General features: G+C 35.5%; 1 protein-coding gene across 1 annotated transcript in view; it reads left to right on the top strand.

Moving 5' to 3' along the window:
- The window catches only part of oafa (OAF homolog a (Drosophila)), a 32,402-nt gene extending 16,765 nt beyond the window's left edge, over positions 1-15,637 (top strand). Inside the window, exons 2-4 of the mRNA XM_056473928.1 lie at positions 6,443-6,577; positions 10,741-10,921; positions 13,511-15,637. Coding sequence (XP_056329903.1) covers positions 6,443-6,577; positions 10,741-10,921; positions 13,511-13,779 — 585 coding nt within the window. The 3' untranslated portion in view covers positions 13,780-15,637. The remainder of the gene's footprint in view (positions 1-6,442; positions 6,578-10,740; positions 10,922-13,510) is intronic.
- The last annotated feature ends 159 nt before the right edge of the window (positions 15,638-15,796 follow it).

Raw genomic sequence — 15,796 nt, 5'->3', positions numbered from 1 at the left:
TTATTAGTGTGGAGTCCCGTAAACAAGCTCCAAGTGGAAAGTTTTGTTTTGTGTTTACCTTTTGATTAAAGCACGTCTGCCGGTTTATCCCTCAAAATGAGTGAGTTTGAGGCACTTATACATTAAAGTAGCGTTTAGAACAAACAAAACACCAGTGAAGAAACTTGACACAGAGGAACATAACTGCACTGCCACCTAGCGTTTCGGAAGTGTTAGCAAGCAGAAGTATAAATGCACAGCAACGTGCAAAGCATGCACCATGGGTCACGCCAATCACTCGACACAGAAGTATAAACCAGGCTTTACACACCACTGATGTAAACGACATATGACATAAGACACATTCATAGCAGAAGCTCAGAGAATAGAAGAGTCTCGCGGGAACTACTTGCCACACATTGTTTACCACAGTCGACAAAAAAAAAAAAACTACCCTTTCCTTCAATTTCCTGTAGAATCTACAGGAAAGGCTGATTTATACTTCTGCATCAAGCACACTCGTATGGTCCGGCGCAGCGTTTGTGCGGTAACAGACCCCTCTCTCAAAAAATTTAACTACAGGTCGCAACGACGCGTAGCACAAGCTCTGTTATTGGTCAGCTTGGTAGCTGTGATAAGTGTAGGCGGTGAGAGCCGTGCGGACACATTGGAGCGAGTGTTTTTAAGTGTCTAGTCCTGTTAAGTAGATCTAGATGGAAACTTTAGTTTTGTGTTTACCTTATGATTAATGTTGTTGCACGTCCGCCGGTTCCCACCTCTGAATGAGCGAGTTTTAGCTACTTGTACATTAAAGTAGTGTTCAGAAAAAACAAAACACCCATGAAGAAACTCTACACAGAGGAACGTAACATAACCTACTGCCAGCTAGTGTTTTGGAAGTGTTATTGCAGAGCAACACAAACAGCACGCAGAAGTATAAATGAGCGGCTATGAAGGCATACGCCGTGAGTCACGCTGATCACTTGATGCAAAAAGTATAAACCAGCTTTAACATACTGGCAGCAGTTCGCCAGTAAATTACAGTAAATCAATTACAGCAAAAATGCACTATTTACATTTACAGCACCATTTATCTTATTGTATTTGTATTTATATTATTGTATATCTTTACCGTAAAATATAGTCATTTTCAAATTGCAACTTTAAAATACAGTAACATACCGTATAACTGTCTTACAGTAAAATTCTGTTCATATTACAGTTAGATACTATGTAATTTACAAAAATCGTTAACCGTGTAGTTGGCTTGGCATTACTGTATAACCTTATACCGTATAATTTTTCTTACAATTCCACGTACGTCTCTACCTGTTTTACGTCATGTGTGTGCAGGCATTTGGCTGCCACCAAAAATCAGTTATTAGAGTTCATAATTACAAAAACTAGAAATTTCTGTTTCAAAAATACTTCTGCTTCATTAGACATGCGGATGGGTTAGTTTTGTGATAAATGCATGTGCTTTTGAAAGCTTGAAAATAAAAGCCGCTATCCAGCACCATTATACAGTACGGAAGAGCCAGGAGCCAAGAGCTAAGGAGGAAGATAAACAAATAAAGTACTAAACTGTGGAATAAAATATTTATTTTCTAACCCGGCTTTGTTATAGAGGAGATCAAACAGAGAATTGTAACAGACCCCGGAGCAAAGAGAAAGAGATACTCGCATCTGATAAGAAAAGAGGAAATTGCTGAGAAATGAAGATAAAGGGCAGTTGTAAAGAGAAATCAATGATTGAGCTACTGATATCAGGTAGATGTGAATGGTCTACCTGGCCAATGTCAGCTTTTGCAGGGGTTTCTTCCTCTTGTCATCAAGGTGTTTGTAAAGCAGTGACGCCTACTCTTCCCTGTAATTTAACTGAGTGCCCCCTTTCTCAATCCGTTTTTTAAAGCAAAAGCATCTGTCTGCCAGGCCGGCTGTTGGGAGGTCCTTAAAATAACAGCGGCTGCTCTCTCTCCCCCTCTTGTGTTTGCTGATTGTTCTGTCAGCCATGCAGTAATTCCTCCAGGTTTGCCTCCTCAGGCAGTTTAATTACGTTCCTGCTGATTTCTCCGACAGAGAGCTTCCATGCAGAACGAGTCTTCATTAGCACTGGATTTGAGAAATATTTGTTTTGAGTCACTTCAGCTCCTTATTAGGCTGCATTTATTTGAATAAAATAAAATATTAGTTTTGTTAATATTACAAAATTTATTGAAATAGTAAAATATTACAGGATGTCCGCGAGGTCTTAAAGTCTTAAAATGACTTAAATTTCAAAAACAAAATTTTAGGCCTTAATAAGTCTTAAATTCACTTAAATATGTTGTTGAAGGTCTTAAATCATGTTAAACAGGTCTTAATTTTCCTGTCCAAGTAAAGCTACCCAATCACCAAAAATACATCTCAAAATTATATATATAATTGTTTTTATTGCAAAGAGAAACAAATCACAACAGCTGTTAGACATGTTTACGCCAAATTCTCTTAATTAAAGTTCCTAAGCAGTGAAAGAAAACTAAAGCAACACATCTCTTTACATGATATAACTGGGCCATTAGAAAACAATCCTTCTTGTTTAGCCCTGTGTAAGTCTAAAATTTCATTCAAAATGGTCTTAAAAGGCTCTTAAAAGGTCTTAAATTTGACCTAAAGAAACCTGCAGAAACCCTGATTACTATTTAAAGTAAGTGTTATTTCTCTGATGCCAACATTTTTAGCATTACTTAACTAAAAGTGGTAAATGAATGGTTTTTAATATAAAATGTCATTTGAAATATACTTTGGTTTCAAGTTTTTACTGTTCATTTGTTAACGTATGTTTAAATGTTAATTCAGTGTAACCTAATATATAATATCTCAATGCAACTGAATGTTTTGTGATATGCAAAGTCATGTAAACTCTGCTGGCAAACAAATAGAGCATTTATAAAGAGGTTTTAACTTGATACATATTTGTTTGCTTAATAAAAAAGCTTTGTTAGTTTATGAGCTCAAGTACCTTAATAATAACAGATTTGCATTAAATTCAATCATAATAATATATATCTGTCATCCTTTACTCGTTTTAAACCTTTATGAGTTTCCTTATTCTACTAAACACAAAGATTATGTTTTGAAAAATGTTTGAAACCTGTAGCCAATGACTTCCATATTTGTTTTTCCTAATTTGGAAGTCAATGGTTACAGGTTTTCCCCATCTTTCAGAATATCTTCTTTAGTGTTCAACAGAAGAAAGAAACTCTACAAAGTTTAGTAACACTTGAGGCAGAGTAAATAGTGAGTAAATTTGTATTTTTGGGTCAACTATCTCTTTAAATAATGTGGTTAAAGGGATAGTTCATGCAAAAATAAATATTCTGTCACCATTTTCTCACCCTTTACCCATTTTTCACCCTTTTTGTGTTGAGCACAAAAGAAGATATTTTGAAGAATGCTGAAAACCTGTAATCATTGACATCCATATTATCCGTTTTTCCTATGGAGGTCAATGGATATAGTTTTTCAGCATTATTCAAGATATGTTCTTTTGTGTTCTACAGAAGAATGAAACCGCTTGTAATTAGTGAGAAATGTTCATATTTGGGTGAACTATCCCTTTAATGTATTGTGTTGTTAATCGTTTTTATACTAATACATATATTTACAGCTGATTTCTGCATTTGAGTTGATTCTTCTAGCCAATTCCCCCGCCCCGAGTTTTTTAAGTGCAGTTTCTGGTCATTCTTACTAAGTTTGTGGAATAAGAACCGACATATTTAGTTTCAGTTAGGTAGCAGTCACAGAGTTAGTCTGCAGAACTGAATGCATGTCCTCAGGGAGACCCATATGAGCGCTGTCATTCAGACAGAATATTAGAGGAGGTGAGTGTTTCTTGGCTGAGTTTCTGCCACGGGGCTCAGTGAAACAGCAGCTCCAAGAGTTTGGGGGTCGACCAACTCTGGAAACCAGATGGAACTTTCTAGAAAGGGAATAAGATGAGCGCTCCAGAGCAAACAAAGACAGCTTGGGCTTGTTTATTTTGATTGTCTGAGAAAACCTCCTACTTTCAGAGTGAAATCCTGAAAGCTTGCTCCCTTCTGTCGGCTCAGGACTCGAGACCTTATTGTGAAAAAACAAGAGGAGTATGTGTGTCTTCTGCTGGCAGAGCGAGGAGAAACTGATGAATGGGTAGACAGGTCTGCGGCCTTGCACTCCTCTCTGGGCTTTCCCATAATGCCTTTACATGGAAGTCTTTATAGGCATGGAGGCGCTGCCAGAGATTTGGTCGGGTTGCTAACAGCAACTCAATGATGTGCTGAAATATACAGTGTCTGTATCTCTGTTGATCTGGGCTGTAAAATCTTCTAATGAATATCTGACTATTAGCTTGAAGGTCGACTGCTGACTTTTAAAGGCTAAATTGCAAGAATTGTGAAGCCAAACTAATGAAACTGGTGGGCGTTCAATAGGGCTGCATGATAATGGATGATTTTGATTGCTTTGTTCTGTAATTGTAATCTCAACATTTTTTGTTATTATTTTTTAATTAATTTATGCATTAGAATTATTTAGGACTGAAGGATTCATTGAAAAAATTTAACTGAAATTGCGATACTTCAAAAGCTGCAATTCTCATGCACATCTTGTCAGGGAAACACGGCTCTGTGTTCAGTAAATCTACTCCAAAAGCCAGAGGGCGCTCTCATGCAAAATGAAAACTGATATCTGATAATCCATGTCATTTACAAATATTTAAGGAATTTCACTTTAGTTTTTGTTCTAGTGCTCTGATTCGTAGCTGAACAGCCAATCAGTGCTTTCTTTTTCACCATCAACTGACGCTGATTCTACATGCTGAATAGGGTATATGCACAGCTAGTGTTTCTTCCCATAGAGATAAACTTCCAGTGAATGGTTATTGTGACTTTTTTTGAGTTTATACGGTTCCTTTTAAAACATCAATGTTGTAATGTAATTAAAATGCAATCAATTGAATAGACTTCAGCATTCGTTTAGTTGTTTAAGCGTAAAACGAGATAAAAGATCAGCAGGCGAGTGCAGAAACTCCATTGAAAATAAACGTTCATATTTAAAAGACATGGTAGGGGAAAATGCAATTTAATGCAGTGCTTCTTGCACATTCTAAGACCCATGTTATATCGTATATCAATCAGGCAGATGAGATTGTTGATTTTTAAAGAAAACAGACCGTAAACGCGCTGATTTTGTAACAGCATACATTTCACTAGAAGCGTTTGACACAGGTTACTAAATTAAGAGTCCTTCTGCATACTTCTGCATATACCCTATTGGGCAAACTCTGACCATTGTGAGACCAATGAGAGGCAACATGTGGAACATCCCTGACAAGCGCTCATCGGTGGCCGGTTACTGGCCAATCGTCAGCTTTGTGTGTTCCACCTAAAGCATAAAACCCAAAGTTTTTCTGAAAAGTAAATTCATAATATTAACTACTGTAATTCCATATCATGTTTATATTCAAACAATCATATTCATGTTCATATTAAAACAATAAAAAGACTGTAGTAGCACAAAAGTTGCATTAATTCAGCAACATTAGTTAGAAACAATAAAATCAGGACTCGTGTTTGAATATATCACATCACAGGCAGTCTGCTTATTATAAGTACACTGCAGCTTTTGTCTGCCACTTTAATGCTGAAGCTTATAAATCAAGACGTATACTGGCTGGCTGCCAATGATTTATTTTTCATCAGGTAAAAAAAAACAAAAACATTTTGATTCTGATTCCAACAATATTTTTTCCTCCATGTTGTTAGTTGTGGTGTGGTATGTAAGTGTGTGCTGTAATTGTGGTGTGGAATTCCCTATTCTCTTATAATTAGAATGTAATTAAGACATTATAGGTGCCTTTATTGTATTGTTCTTGGAGTGTACAGGCCTTTAATAAGTCAATGGCAGAAATCGAAATGAAATTATAATTGCTGTATTTTCCAGAATATAAATGTTTGTTTTAATTATCTGGAAGGAGACATGAATGTCAAGCATGCAAACTATGTGCAAAGCGCACACACATTTGGAAAGGGATATACGAAGTTGTACTGTGCAATTCCCAAACACCACAGTTCAGTCAATTTAAGCTTCAGTCTTTATTATAAATGGTGTTTATGATGAATTATATTTCTGTTCTTAAACCTTTAAAGTTGATCAAATTAAGTTTTTAGCAATGCACCTTTTTAGAAATTAAGTTTGTTATATATATTTGCAGCATAGATGTCATCTACAAATTATCTTCATGGAAAACCATCTTTACATAATATTCAAAAGATTTATGCCATAACAGAAAAATCAATAACTTTGACTCATACAATGTATTTTTGACTGTTGCCAAAAATACACCCATGCAACATGAGACTGGTTTTGTGGTCCAGGCTTATGTATTATATTTCCTAAGGAGTAGCAGAACAGAATGCTGACTGCATGTTTTTTTTGCTCTCAGGATGTGAAGATTTTCCGAGCGCTGATTCTGGGAGAATTGGAGAGAGGGCAGAGCCAGTACCAAGCGCTCTGCTTCATCACACGGCTCAACCACAATGAGATCATCCCCAGCGAGTCCATGGCCAGACTGAGACAGGTCAGTCCCCCAAAGTCTGATGACGGGGCAGGAGGAAGTCATTGTGTGGTAAAGCTTAGGTTTGATGGAGCAAATTGTAGATGCGCCAGTTGACAGGCCAGAAATCGGACATATTCTTTGCTCCAAACGTGCAACTGACTGTTTTTATTTTATTCGGCTGATTTCTGCAATGATTTTATAGTACATCTTGTCTAAACCCATCTGATTTGCACGTTGCTGCTTAGGGGTCACATGTCAACAGTCGAACATCATACAGAAAACACAAGATGTTCTGCATTTAATGTGACAAGGGATATCTTAACAATGGCAGGCAAATAGTTAATGTCCAGATCTCACATTGTGCAAGTATGAAATAAACATTCAGTATTTGTTACATTTGTTAAAGTAACACATATTGAATGTTTATTTCATACTTCCATGACGTGATGTTTTATCGACAAGATATCTCATCAATTAAGATACAACTTCCCTGCAAGTCTGTGTTTTAGGTGTATTACGGTAAGGGAATCTCTAGGGGGAATCCTGAGTCCAAAATAGAGGACGATCAGAGAAAGTGTAGATCAGAACACGTAAAAAATAAGAGTTACACCATGTTCATTTGGCTTACTCCAATTTCAAATTCGTATTTTATCAGGGTTTACATATTTATACAAGTATGTATGTGTGTATTATATACTTATGTTAGATATATACTATATATTATATATATCAATCAATCGACTTTATTTATATAGCATCTTATGATCATCAGGAGGCTGCACAAAGTGCTTTACAGTTTTAAAAATAAAGTCAAACATTAAAACACATGAGATGGTAAGAATACAAGTGTCAATAAAACAGCATCTTGTACTACTGAATATCATAAGCAAGTCTAAATAAATAGATTTTAGGTTTTGCTTTAAACAGTGCCATATTTGTGATGATTGGCTTGCATGGTTTGGGGCTTGTGGAGCTGCGCATCAGTGGATTTGCTCTTCATTGTTTGGACTTTCAGCAGTGAATATTAAACCACACTGAACTAAACTGAACTTAAACTCTGAAAACTGGACTGGAATTTACTATAATCTTCTATGTTAAGCTGCTTTGACACTATTTACATTGTAAAAGCGCTATAGAAATAAAGATGAGTTGAATTGAATGATGAAGTTCTAAAGGGAGAGCATTCCACAGTTTTGGACCTGCCACTGCAAATGAACGATCCCCACATTGTTTATACCTGGATCTGGAGACCTCCAATCACAACTGGCCTGCTGATCGTAAAGTCCTGTTAGGTTTATGAACCTTTAAATCTCAAGTAAATAGAAAGGTGCAAGACCATTAACTGCATTAAAAACTAACAACAGTAGTTTAAAATCAATTCTGAATTTACCAGCGAGCCAGTGAAGAGAATAAAGGACAGGTGTGATGTAGGGAGGCTCCGATCAGGATTTTTGCAGCCGATACGGAGTACTGAATCCTTGTCATGGTGATCGGCTGATACTTAGTACCGATTTTGATGCTTTAAACATTTTTAATTGCAAAAAACACATTTTCCCTCTAAGTATGATACTTAAGTGGAGATCTCTCTTTGCCTAAGAGAATTCATTAAGGATGCTGCATCTAACCCCTAAACATTCTTTCATTCATTCATTTTCTTTTCGGCTTAGTCCCTTTATTAATCCGGGGCCGCCACAGTGGAATGAACCACCATCCCTTAAACATGTCTTTTATAAACATTTAGAGTGGACATGTCATGGTCAGAAGCAGCTTTACAGAAAATATTAGAATACAGATTTAAAAACAGGGTTAGAAAAAATGACTAACAATTCAATTTATAAACATTGCAAATGATGAAAGAAGAATTCAACACATCTCAATCAAAGTTTGAAGCGTATTTGATGCATAAGAAGTTAAAATGCACCCCTATAAATCCATTACTTCTTTGCTAAAAGGAAATAGGTCTATACACTACTGTTTATAGCAACAAGTGAACTTGCAATACTGTCAAAAACACACAAGTTTCAGTTCTTAAATGTAAAAAGGCCTAAATACATGCAAGGTCATTCAAACATTTTGCTCATCTCCAACTATAACAAACACTTGAGATCGGTTCATGAGATTGGCCTCATCAGCGAGTACCGATTGAGTCATTAAATGTGATTATCGGCCGATACCGATCTCCTGCCGATTGATCAAAGCATCCCTACTGTGATGTGCTCACATTTGTGATTCGTCAGCATTTTGCACCAGTGGTAACCGGTGAAGTAAGGTTTGGGTAATTCCAACATAAAGTGCACTGCAGTAGTCCAAACCAGAGCTGATAAAGCATGAATGGCTTTTTCTAGATCACGCTGGCTCAGAAATGACCTGACTTTGGCAAGACGGTGAAGCTAGAAAAAGCTTGCCTTGATCACTGAATTGACCTGTTTAACAAATTTAAACATGCACTATTTTGAGGAAGAAAAAAAAAATTTTTTTGTAAGTAGTGATAAAACACGAAGACATGAAGAATAAAGAGTAAGTCAATATTTTTAGGTAAATTTAGCTGAAAACCATTAAAAGTGCTGGCGGTAGCTTGCAGCATTTTGTTTTGTTTTAATGCTAGTGGGGAAATTAAGTTAAAACACTTTAGTGGGAGTTGAATAAAAACACTTTAACGACAAGACTTTTGATCTTAGCCTGCTTTACTTATAGCTCAAATCTCAAGTGATTGCTTGTGTTTTTGTGTTCAATAAGTCTGAAAACTGTAATATGAATATTAATTTAATCTCACAAAAAAATAAAGGTTGAGAAAACATCTATATATGATGTATGCTGTGCATGGAATCATTCAATGTACTTGCATGTCTATTAATTTTATCTTGCGAGACTCACACATGAACATTTACTCAAAGGAGAAGAACCCCCAAAAGGCCAATATTGCAGCAGAAACCAAACTGTTAAACATATACTTGTGGAATGCCCTATTTTTAATGTTATCAGACAACAATTTATATCTGGAGAGAATTTAAATGACATTAAAAAAATGTAAATCCTTCTAAAATTGTTCAATTTTTATTAAAAGTTTTAGATTTTTACCTTGTATATTATCATTATATGTGTATTATTTATTGCTGTTGATGACTTTTAATTGTTAAAAGGTTTTTATAATTATATAAAAGAGGTATTTCTAAAATACCCATAAAATCTCTCTCTCTCTCTCCTCTCTCTCTCTCTCTCCTCCTCTCTCTCTCTCCTCTCTCTCTCCTCTCTCTCTCTCTTCTCCTCCTCTCTCTCTCTCTCTCTCCTCCTCTCTCTCTCTCTCTCTCTCTCTCTCTCTCTCTCTGATTCAGATTCAAAGAGCGTTATTGGCATGACTGTAAAACAAATCACAATGTTGATAAAGCAATAACAAAATACAGAACATACATATAGATAAAATAAAAATAAGTAATAATAAACAAACACATTTATATATATCATTATATTATAAATATCTGTTGTCACAATAAACAAGTTAATTAAAAAAGATTAATAAAACTATATAATAATAAATGATAAGGGCCGAGACTCTCTCTCTCTCTCTCTCTCTCTCTCTCTCTCTCTCTCTCTCTCTCTCTCAAGCATATATAAGAGGAACTCCTGTCCTCAGAAACATTTAGATGTTATTTTTGTAGATGATTTCCATACCAGTGCAACTCATTTGACTGCACTACTGAAATTACAGAAAACTGTAATTCCTGCTGTTCTTTTAGCACCACCTACAGGAAGAGATTGAATTTGCATTTAATTCAGCTTTCAATCTTTCTGTTTTTTTTTTCTTCTGTTTTTTTAAGCTAAGTTTCACAAAGCTAATATAAAATCATTATGTTTTTACTGTATTTATTTCTTTTTTTAAATAATACAATCTAATTTGAATTAAATAAAAAATCTTTGTTTGATTCCATCCAGTTGCTTTGTAAAATAAAATTGTATCATGATCGGGGTGTTAGCTCATGTGTTAATGTGTTGCATGGGAGTGTGATGTTTTAGAATAGAAGAGCTCAGAGGAAGCTAGGCTGTAAAGGTCTTTGATGAGTAGTTCCTGGGAGGGCAGCCAAGGCCTTAAAGGTGTGAAAATCAATGAAAGGTGTGATGAAAGACTGGAAACATTTCTAGAACTACAGTGCTAATGCTAAAATCTTACCGTTTTATTATTTTTGCAGAAAAATCCCCAGGCCATTCGCACAGCAGAGGAGAAGAGAAGCACGGAGATGCTGAGCATGAACGTAGCGGTCAATTTGACACGGACCTGGCAGCTGAGCGCCCACATCCACAACATGTGCAGCGTGGCCCGTGAGGCCGTGTACACGCGCGAGGCTGATGTCAGACACTGGCTGGACCGAGGCAAGCGTGCTTACTGTGACCCTTAATTACAGCCTACCAAACCCAGCATGCTTAAATAGAAAGCTGACTGACATATAGTGCTCTTCACATTTTAACCCTATTCTGATGGATGTATCTTATAGTAGTAATGCTTTTGTTTCTCTAAAAGTGCAAAATGTGTCAGTGTGAAAAGTCAGTGCAAAAGTCATGTGTCAGTTTTTTAATTAAGATTTATATATCAACTGAAAGCTGAATAAATAAGCTTCTTATTGATGTAAACTTTATGATAAGACTGTATTTAGTAGAGATGGAACTATTTGAAAATCCGAATATTAGGGGATTTCCTTTAAAGCTGTCTTAATGTAGTGCTTAGCTATGGACATTACCATAGCTAATATATTTACAGTATGATATTTAATATTTTAATATTCTAGTGATTTTAAATTATTTATTTTTTTTGCATGATTTTTGTCTGTCTAAAAATCTGTCTAGCTGTTCATAAGTATGATAAGACCACTTGGAAATTCTCAGTTTCTCTGGGATTTGCCATTGAAGTAGCTAAGTAAAATTAAGTGCAAAAAAATAAAAAAAATAAATTACATTTCTTTTAAATGTTAAAAAAAGAACATAAATGATAATTGTTAAACAAAAAAGGGTGCAGTATTTTCAGACATGTTGTTATTCATTTTTGGAATACGAAACCAATGTTTTTGCTTCATAAGAATTAAGAAATCCAAATTTTCAATCACAATAAAAGACAACGTTTATTTTTCTGAAATGAATAAGATGAAAAATTCTATTCAATTCAAGCTTATTTGTATAGCTCTTTTTCTATCATTAATGTTTCAAAGCAGCTTTACAAAAGGTGCACATTATTGCATTACAATTAAATTAAGTTAAAGTTGCAATTAAATATAAGCAGTGGTGGAAAGAGTACTGAAAAATCATACTCCAGTAAAAGTACCATTACTTACACAAACATGTAGTACAGTAAAAGTATCTGTTGTAAATATTACTCAAAGCATGAGAAAAAGTAGTCCTTATAAAAGTACTCAAGAGTAGTGAGTATTACACTGTGAAAGGTTGAGGCGTTTACATGCAGTTTGTGCATGTGTGTAGAAAACGTAACATGCTGTAGTGCTTTTAGTTATTGTTTAGGGCCATTTGACGATTTCCGTCATTTTCTCATCAGTGATATGCCTTCTAAATGGTGATTGCATGTGAAGATTTTGGACATCTTCTTGGACACTTTCCAAACATGTCAGGACTGTTTTTTTTCTACTTAAGCCAATCCCCATAGACGAGAAAAAATAAAGTAGTGACTGCAGGTTGAAGGAAAGTAGTGGAGTAAATGTAAAACTACTTGGTAAATTAACCAAAAAAAAAAACTGCTCATTTAAAGTAGTTTGACTATTTGTAATTTGTTATTTTACACCCCTGAATACAAGTTATTATATAGTGATATTGTTAACCAGCACTTATATTGCATATATAGGTGATGTCTGTGTACATGTTTAATGAAGTGAATTTGTGTATTAAGTGTTTGTGTTATCCTGGAAGTCTTTGATGGTTGGCATGCATTTCTTACATGCAATATACTAATTTGAGTTTTGGAAGATAATTTTTCAGACAAACTAATATTAACATTGTACTCAGTTTAACGTAATATAACACTTCATTACTTAATTTATGAAAACTACTAAAAAGCAGTTTGTCATTTTCATAAATCATGTTACTATTTTTTCAATAGTGCTCTTTAATACACAACATAGCATGCCATGAAAATGACTAAAAATAGAGTTATTTGTTTTATATTTGTTTTTTATTTAACAAATAACTACATTTTTAGTCATTTTCAGGTCATGCTTTTATGTTGTGTAAACAATCTCTCTCTATATACATTTTAAGGAAATTATTTACATTTCATTTCATTAATTGATTTTTTAAAATTGGATTTAGTACAGACTCCTAATCTAAATAATCATCTGACATTACAGAATTCAGTAACAATAAACCACCTGAAAGTTCCAATGAAACCGCGTTCCAACCCAAATTTCAGAAAAGCATCCATAGCAAATCATTTTAAATGCCCGGTACTGACGCATTACAGTTTTAATCCCATACAAAATCACAATGTTTAAGATCTGATTTCTTTACAAAACAGCAATCTTCACTGCCTGACTGAGATACGATATGAAATGGGTATCAGACCAAACAAGAAGCACCGCATTAAACTATATTTTTCCACATCATGTCTTTAAAATATGGAAATTAATTTTACCCCCAATATTTTCAATGAAATTTCTGCGCTGGCCTGCTGCTAATGATGGTGCCTGTGTTTAAACGGTCTTTCGTCTCTTTCTACGCTAACAACCAAGATGGATGCTTAAGTCTATTTAACTGATTATGTTTGAATTACATTACAACATCGATGCTGTGAAGGAACTTTATGAAATTGAAAATAGTCACATAAAGCTTTCACCGGAAGTTCATCATTGGCTGTTAAACACTGGCTGTGTATATAGCACATTGGTGTACATTTGCATTTGTCACATTTCACTGACCCACGTACAGTCGAGCTGTAATAAATGTGTTTTTCTGATTCTTCAGGCATGGAGGGCTCCATGTTCGAGCCTCAAGCAGTGGAGATGACTGGCCTGCAGAGCTGCGGGACGGTGAAGGACCTGTGGCAGCCCTGCTCCTGCAGCTACAACCTCAGACTGGAGTGGTACCCCTGCTTGCTAAAATACTGTCGCAACCGGGACGTCTCCGGCAGGGGCAGCCCATACAAATGTGGGATCAAGAGCTGCAGCAAAGGCTACCAGTTTACATACTATGTGCCACACAAACAGCTGTGCCTATGGGAGGAAGAGACCTAGAACCACATGTGCTTCACAAAAAATATATATATTTAATGTGACCTTCACCTCTAAGCCTTCAGACTCGTGCCTTTTGCGCAGAGCAGATCGATAACAAAACTACGCTGGATAAGAGTGTGGATAGAAGGCCAATTTTTTTTTTGAGCCTGGCTGTGCGTTTTAGGCTGGTCGGTAGTTTTAAAGCTCTTCCTGCTTTTACCAGCACTGTGGAATGAGTACTTTTGACTCAAAGTGAGTTTGGGACGAGCGACCTGTGAATTAGTCAGTATATATAACAAGATATGATAGCTGGATCTCGTCGGGTTGACAGTTTTTAATTTGTTTCCAAAACTTGTATTATTTATTTTTGCAGTGGGAAATGATTGAAGCACAGCGCACATGTTCAGAGAAAATATCTTTTCTCCTTTTTTTTTCGACTCTGATTCAAAGCACTGTATTGAGTTCATGGTGGACGGACGTGCTTTGCTTAACGGTACATAAGTCGTGAGTCATTGTCCATTTCATACATAGAGATTCAGCCACCTCAAGTCTTAATGCTGCCAACAGTTTGAGATTGTTTAAGAGTGTGTGTGTGTGTGTGTGTGTGTGTGTGTGTGTGTGTGTGTGCGTGCGTGCCACGTTTTTTTCTTTTTATATGGATGGACTTGTCTTCATCACATTGCACAACAGTATCATTTAAAAGGTTAATTCATCCTACATTTTAAAGTTTATAAGTTACAAATTCATTAGTAACTTGTTAGTTTTGGAACTCAAATTAAGATTTTTTTTTTATATATAAAATGTGTTTTTTTGCCCCTTAAACCTAAAACTAATCTAAAAACCTGATGCTTCAAAAACAAAAGAAGCAAAACAATATTTAAATCAGGTCAGGAAGGCTGATGCTTGCTTGAGGTGTGATATCCAGTCAGGTTCATTCTTGTACATCACATGGCGTGTTTGATCTTCATCAGCATGATTAGGTAAAATTTAACTAATTGGCAGTAAAAGCTGAAATTAAATCTGATATAATGGGATTATGTCTCCTCGGATGACGTTGATCAAATGGCTTGATTCGTGGAATTAAAGTGTTTTTGATCACAACTATAGAGGTTTTGGTGCCCAGACGTTTAATAGACGTACAAATCTCCCAGATTTGATTAAAATAGTCTTCATTTATGTTACAATTTTTGTGTGGGTGAGTAAATGTTGACAGAGTTTTTATTTAGTGCTGAACTAACCTTTTAAGGACCGGCTGGTTCAATATTTACTCGTACTTTGAAGTTGGGATATGCGAAAGTAACCAAAGCAAGGATTTTCTGATAAAGGAGGATGAAAGATGAGCATTGTTCTGCTGAAATCCTGCTTAGATCTTCACTACTGTGCATTAACACTGCCCTCTGTTGGTTACGCGACATTACTGTCACTCAGGCTTCTTCATTTATTATAACCTCAGTACATCCGCAGAGCTGTGAAACAATCACAAATGCAGATTTGCATCAATTCGTGTGGCGTCAAAATGTCAGGATTTCTCTGCTTCAGAAATCACTCACTCAAATGCGCAGACCGAGAGCTTTCATCATGAAGAAGAAGAGGAAAAACATTTCTCCAAAACTCACAAATCACTTCCTGTACGAATGTTTCACGCTTAACATGCCACAGTTGACTCGGTTGTAGTTCATGGTACTAAAAGAGTTTTACCGATTTATTTAATTTTTTATTTTTTTCAAAGAGATTTTAAGTGTTATGTTGAAAGTGTTGTTTGAGATTACACCTCCTTTAACCTCCCCACCCAACAGCCATTGTCTGGGATTCAAGTGCCTTGGTGATTCAGTGTTTACTGATTAAAAGCTGTTATGAATAAACTATTTTCCTATGAAAATGAATACGAGCATAATATGAAGTAATTTTAAATAAAAGCTCCTTCAGCAAAAGATCATATAACCTGTGGTTTTTTTTTACTGTTAGACATTTGAGACTTGTTTATAACACTTTTTAACACTGAATGTAATAAGACATAAATGATGCTGAAAAATTACTA

The sequence above is a fragment of the Danio aesculapii genome, chromosome 15, assembly GCF_903798145.1.
Source record: "Danio aesculapii chromosome 15, fDanAes4.1, whole genome shotgun sequence".
Lineage (NCBI taxonomy): Eukaryota > Metazoa > Chordata > Actinopteri > Cypriniformes > Danionidae > Danio > Danio aesculapii.
Note: the sequence above shows the minus strand (reverse complement) of the source record. Positions and strands in the feature narration are given on the sequence as shown.